This window comes from Durio zibethinus, chromosome 23 (genome assembly GCF_047325235.1).
Source record: "Durio zibethinus cultivar Kanyao isolate XHJ-2024 chromosome 23, ASM4732523v1, whole genome shotgun sequence".
NCBI lineage: Eukaryota > Viridiplantae > Streptophyta > Magnoliopsida > Malvales > Malvaceae > Durio > Durio zibethinus.
Window position 1 is genome coordinate 10,347,621 of NC_143184.1, and position 6,806 is coordinate 10,354,426.

Consider the following 6,806-nt stretch of genomic DNA (forward strand, 5'->3'; position numbering starts at 1 on the left):
AATTCTGGGTCTTCTTCAATACTCACTATTCTTCTATGAAGAGGCAGAGACATCAACAGGTTTATGTATTCCTAGGCCTATCCGCCCATTACTGAAACAAAAGAAAAAATTTATGCCAATGCGATTTCCGCTATTGATAACTCTGGCAATACTAAATATAAGAACAATTGATACTTGATTCAGGATACGGATGAAGGACCAAAAGTTTTTGAATTACCTCACCAGGTAGGGATTCTTGATAGGACGTTACATGGTAAAGTTGCTGGCATGCTGCTACTCTTTGATCTTCCATTTACTGATTATGGGCCTTGAACCGGGGATTAGTTTTTTTTCCTACCTTTTTTTGATGGGTGGGAGGTCTCATGACGAAGAAGAGTTTCCATGGAGTAGGATTTATGATCTTAATTCGAAAACTTGTTAGATTGGACAGATTGGAAAGACTGGGGAGGTAGTGGTTTTTGTTTACAGGGTGAAATTGAAGTGCATCAGCAAATTTTTATCTACTCCATTACTCTTCAAGCCCTTGTTCTTTATGATCCTGAACATGGTGAATGCCAGTTTTATGATGAGAATTTGGACAGTAGCAAGGTCATAGAAATATGTCTATGTTCTGGTCTGAGCCAAAACTAGGTACGTACTTATTGCAAAATTATTCATCGTACCAGGTTTTATCCTATTAGAGTGATTGGGAATTATGAACCCATCATGTCTCTGAGTACACTCGAAGGAAAGTATAGCTAGGGCTTCAGCTGATTGATAAGTCAATATATCGTTTTTTTTTTTTAATGCCAAACAAGTTTGGTGACTTACTTTCTAGTTGGTTACAATAATTGAGGTTAGTGGCAAGCGCAATTGCGGTATTAAAAATCTATTAAAAAATTGATGTTAATAACATTTACTTGAAAGCATAAAAGTCATAGTATAAAAAAACAATAAAAGTAGGGACTCCTGACAGCAATTTTGTTTTTTAATATTATAGTGGCAAAAACCCCATGTGTATCGGGGAGACAAATCATGTATTCAAAGTTATTAAAGTTCAGCTGAATTCTACTGAGTTCAGCTCCAGCATATGAACTTTGAGTTGAGAGCGATCGATGAGTGTAGCAGAGAAGGTGGTGTGTGTAACCGGAGCATCTGGTTTCATTGCTTCATGGCTCGTTAAGCTATTACTCCAACGTGGCTACACTGTCAAGGCCACCGTTCGTGACCCAAGTCAGTTCTACTGCTCCTCTTAATTTCTTCTATTTTGAATCTTATGTTAATTTGTTTATTTTTCTCGCTCGATTAAGTCTTGAGTTTAATGTGATTTTATACTTAATTTGAACTTTCTTCATTACTGTTGATTGGTTTTAAAAGTCAACGGGATGTTTGGTTTAATCTTTCAGTTTAATTGAAACTTCTTCACTTGTTGTCAGTTGGTTTTAAATGTTTGATCCAATTCAACCCTTAAGTTTGTCATATTACTTGTTTTGGCATATTAAAGATTCATGCTTGAAAACATGCAACAGATGATGCAAGGAAGACACAACATTTGTTTTCACTTGATGGAGCTAAGGAAAGACTTCATTTGTTCAAAGCCGAGTTGGTGGATGAAGGATGCTTTGACTCTATAGTAGATGGATGCCATGGTGTATTCCATGCAGCATCCCCTGTCTTCCTTTCAGCTGCTGATCCACAGGTCCATCTTTTTTACATATGTTTCCACTTTTCTGATAAATTTCACTTAACAAAAATCAAAAGAAGTACTTTTCTTTTATATACATATAGATCTTGGGCTAAAATTCTATCCGATTTTAGAATTTGTACTCGAGGCTTTCGAATTGGAATCTCAAATTCTTAACTAATGGGGTATTCCCTTGGGGACAGTTCAAATACAACACTGAATACTTATTATAACATGCACATTTCCATTGTCGGCTGATTGAACTAGGAGTGCATTACAAATTTAATATTTTGGTACTCATGAATCATGATGAATCCACTTAATGTGATAGAGTTTTGTTCTATGGTACAACTATGTAATCTGACCATTGTTTGATGTCATTGTAAGATGATGTGTGGGTGTGGCCTAGTATTACTTATTTATCATCAAATTTTTATGCCACCATTTCATTGCTTCTCCCAATTTCAGGCAGAAATAATTGGTCCGGCCATCAAGGGCACACTTAATGTTCTCAAGTCATGTGCCAAAGTTGCTTCAATCAAGAGAGTTGTCATAACATCTTCCATGTCTTCAGTCGTACGCAATGGAAAACCTTTGACTCCTGATGTGGTTGTTGATGAGACTTGGTTTTCAGATCCACTTCTATGTGAGGAAGGCAAGGTGTGTACTTTAAATGTATATTTTTTTAAAAAGATTCTACAATTTTGTAATCTCATAAATTTATAATCATCTTTGCCAAAGATGCTAGCTAGATATAGGCTGACCAATTATGTGAATTAACCTCTTAACTTGCCTTAATTTTTAGCAATTGATCAGTCTATTTCAAGTTTCATGGCTCATGTTCATCCTGTCTGTTGACACAAGAAATGAGTACGGTTTTCTTATTCTAATCTCACTGTTGGTGAATTTCACTGATCTATCGTCTATGCATGAACTGCCAATGTAATTTCTCAATTTTTTTCTTTTGATTCAATGCTTGTCCGAACTTTCCTCTTTTTGATCACATATTTCACAAAGAGATACCTTTTTGATCTGATCCTCTAATGAAATCTGATTTGGTATAGATGATAAAAAAAAAGATACATGCATGTGCATTTTGAAATGATGGGATCCATTGTATTATTTCTGCAAAATCTATTGGTTTTTTCTAGCTATGGTATATGCTCTCGAAAACCTTAGCCGAGGAGGCTGCTTGGAGGTTTGCAAAAGACAATGGAATCGATTTGATTACAATACATCCAGGAATGGTGTTTGGTCCTCTTTTACAGCCAGCTTTGAATTCCTCATCAGAGGTGATTCTAAACCTCATAAAAGGTATACTTTCCTCCAAGATTTGATGCACCTTTCATCTCATATTTGTTGGTCCAACCAGCCACCTTCCAAAAGGAAAAATACAATGAGAAATTATATTTCCTAACTTATATTTCATCTGAGAAACCATTAAAAAACATATAAGTTTTTAAATGTTCCAACAATTTCCTTTTAGATGACATAGATCCTTCAAAGGATTTGTCTCTGCTAGCTATATATATTTCTCACGCAAAAACAGTGGAAATCTTTTGGATGCAGGAGAACACTCTTTCCCAAGTTCAACTTGTACATTTGTTGATGTTCGAGATGTTGCATATGCACATATTCAAGCATTCGAGGATCCTTCTGCTTGTGGCAGATATTGCCTAGTGGAAAGAAGTGTACCATATTCTGAGGTTCTGAAAATGTTGTATGAACTTTACCCTACTCTGCAAATTAATGAAAAGTAAGCAACTGTTATTATCTGGCTATCTACTGTCACTCATAGCTCCCATTGGCAAATGCAAGTATGCAATTTAAACTGTCATTTTTTCAGTTCTAATTGTGATTTTGGCATTTGTTTAGTCTTTCATTTGTCTGTTAACTTGGTAAGTTGGTGCAATAATAAAGTGAGCTGGATAGTTAAATCATGTTACTTATGTTTAATGTGAAAACTTTTCATAATAGGGCTGCATTCGGTAGCCCGATTAAAGGGTCCAGCCATACAACACACCCTTCTTTGGGGTGGGAGCTTTCCAATTGGACTCCCAAATGGACCATAGATAAAGGAAACATAGGAGGGGAAAGTTGTTAAATTTGTATCCAATTGCAATGATAAAGATGAAATCGAAATTGGAATATATATATATATATATATATATATATATATATATATATATATATATAGATAGATAGAGTGCTTCAGACTGTTGCTTTATCTTTTGGTCTGCTGGATGGTCAGAATTGTTATACATAACCAAGTCCACATTTTGATTCACGACAGATATGAAGATAATAACAAGCCTCCTGAGCAAACTTATCAGGTATCCAAGGAGAAAGCAAAAAGTTTGATTGCCAGCTTCATTCCTTTGGTCGTGAGTCTGAGGCACAGCATTGAGAGCTTGAAGGAGAAGGGTTTTCTAAGCGTCTGACCTGTAATATTATGCATCACATGTCACTTATTTAATTTCTAAAATAAATGCTATAATGCCTACTCATTTTTCAAACTAAAACATTTGGATTATGTGGGATAACCCAAATTTCTAAATAATCGTGAGTTTCAATGTACAATTACTTTAAGGTATTTGCATGGGCCTTCATATGTAGAGATTATGTTTTGATGTATATACTCACACACACTGACACACACTGACACACACACACACACGCGCACACACACACACACACACACACATATATATATATATATATATGATGTTATTGAATAATGAAGTTGAGTTAAAATTAGAGATGGAAATTTTGGTGTTACTTAGGACCTATCCTCACCTTGGACAAATGGTATTTGAGCCACCCCGAGAGCATTACTAGTATAAGTGGCTTTGACCGAAGTGTTATAGACTGATCAAGGTATAAATGTAGTAATACGCTGAATCCCCATATCGATATTTACTACCATTTTTTTGGGCATATGTAGAGGGATTGTCATTCGTCTAACAAAGTATTTTTTTTAAATTGATACCAAAGCTCTCGATTAGAGGTGTCCATAAGTTACACATGGACGGATTAGGATCGATTAATATCTTTAAATGTAAAGTTTCGGTTTATTCAAATTTGTCAAATTAAATTTATTTATTTAAAAAATTATCAAAATACTCAAAAAGTATTTTATATTAAAATTTTAAATATTTTTAAATATATTTTAAAGTTAAAATTAAATAAAATAATATTTAAAATCAAATCCAACAAAAATCAAATTTGAATTTAAATATTTTTATTCAAGACTCAACCTAACCAAATCAGGTTTGATATCACCGAATTCATGAACAAATCTACTCTTGGTACATATATAAACATACGTATCAATTATACATATTGGTTTCAAATAATAAGGTTAGGTTGCTAGGATGCAATTAATTAATCAATGTGTAGAAATCCACATCTAACTTGCGAAATTAAGTTCATTTTGATTTGAAAATTTTATAGTTTTGTTTCACAAAAAATGTTTAAAAAATATGGGTTTAAGTCTACATTTATATATCATATCTATCCTCATATTTAACCAAAGTGGGATTAGAACGTCATAATCTCTCCCTGTTAAAGCTTGATGTATTTATCAAGCCTAATATAAAATCAAAACCATACTAAGCATTAAGATTTTAAAAGTGACTCTCACCATATATTAGTTAGCTTTCACTCACTAAAATTATAAAGGTGGCTCCTAAAGTGTAATATTTAATTCCTGGTTGATAATAACCTTGATACCAATTGTAAAGACATGTACCTAACCTTTGAAATATTAATCCAATTGTAAACTTTAATCTTAATGCTTAGCTTTAAATTATAGAACTCTCTAACCTTAACTGAAAAAGAGAAAATGTGATCCTCTTGTTTTTGTCGACAAAGAATTGGTTTATTAAGAGAGAAAAAACAAAACAACCTAATCTTATCTTTAATTATTAAGAAATATTCAATTATGGACTTTTATAATATTAACCCCCCTAATCATAGCATACCTCAATTAGGTCCATTTGTTATTTATATAGGCATTACATTATCCGAGAAAGAGAAAAACCTAGATATAGTTAAGTGTAAAATTTAAGTATTTTTGGCATATTATCCAATAAGATTTGTTTACTCCATTTTGATTGCTTACAAAATATTTTTGTTGGTACTAATTATAAGTAAGAATGAATGATAGAAATGACACATTGGCAAACTTTGTTAGTAAAATGAAAAAAAGACTAGCAGAAGAAAGAATGAGTATGAAACCAACAATGTTTGAGTGGAGCAAACTGATATTGGACACGCTCCTAATGCTCCTATGAAGCAAAATAATTTAGTTAGAGTATGTCTGGTGGTATTTAATTTAATGCAAAAAAAACAACAAACACAAGAAAATGTGCAACAACGTAAGACAAATATGAACGATTTTGAAGGGTTAACTACCTTAGTTTGAAGGTAGGCCTAATTTTTTAACTGTAAAGGCTTGAGTTGAAAAGTTAGAAAACTCTTTAAGATGATGAGAATTCATGAAGATTTGAAGTTGAACTTAATTGTTACCTAATTGAGCCGAATGCTGAGTATTGATAGGATATTGTAAATCCCATATTTGAAGATTCAAGTGAGCCCTTGACTTGTGAAAAGTTTAAAAAAAAATTTTTTGATCAATATTTTCTCGAGTCGATGAAAGTGAAGAAGGAAAATGAGTTTCTACAGTTGCAACAAAAGCACAATATGCTTATGTTGGAGTATGCTAACAAGAATGATTTGGGACACTTCTATATTTACATCATTGACTTGGATCAGAACAAAGCTATACAATTCGAGCATGGTTTAAAGCCCAATATTTGATCTCGTTTATTTTTTTTATAATAGTAACTACTATTAGGATTTGTTGTAGCGAGCATTAAAGATTGAGTCAAACATAAAATGATATGAGCAAAAGAGGGGTGATAATGTCACACCCCAAGATCGAGACATAACACGGCCACATTGCTTTGAAGTAAAACCCTAAAATAATACGAAGTTTAATTCATAACAATTGAAAAATCCTTAAATAAAATAAAGTTCTCAAAAAGTTTTAATATATGTAAAATAACTAAATAACAAGTCTCTAAAGATTCAATGTCAAGTATTACAACTAAAAGAAACAATACTTCATAAAATCCTATTA

At 32.9% G+C, this 6,806-nt stretch overlaps 1 protein-coding gene across 1 annotated transcript; it reads left to right on the forward strand.

Moving 5' to 3' along the window:
- Positions 1-950: 950 nt before the first annotated feature.
- LOC111313567 (phenylacetaldehyde reductase-like) lies at positions 951-4,255 on the forward strand. The gene is made up of 6 exons (XM_022914243.2): positions 951-1,212; positions 1,509-1,678; positions 2,132-2,323; positions 2,815-2,977; positions 3,233-3,419; positions 3,957-4,255. Exons 1-6 carry the CDS (start codon positions 1,095-1,097, stop codon positions 4,102-4,104), a joined length of 978 nt encoding a protein of 325 aa, XP_022769978.2. The 5' UTR covers positions 951-1,094; the 3' UTR covers positions 4,105-4,255.
- Positions 4,256-6,806: the final 2,551 nt, after the last annotated feature.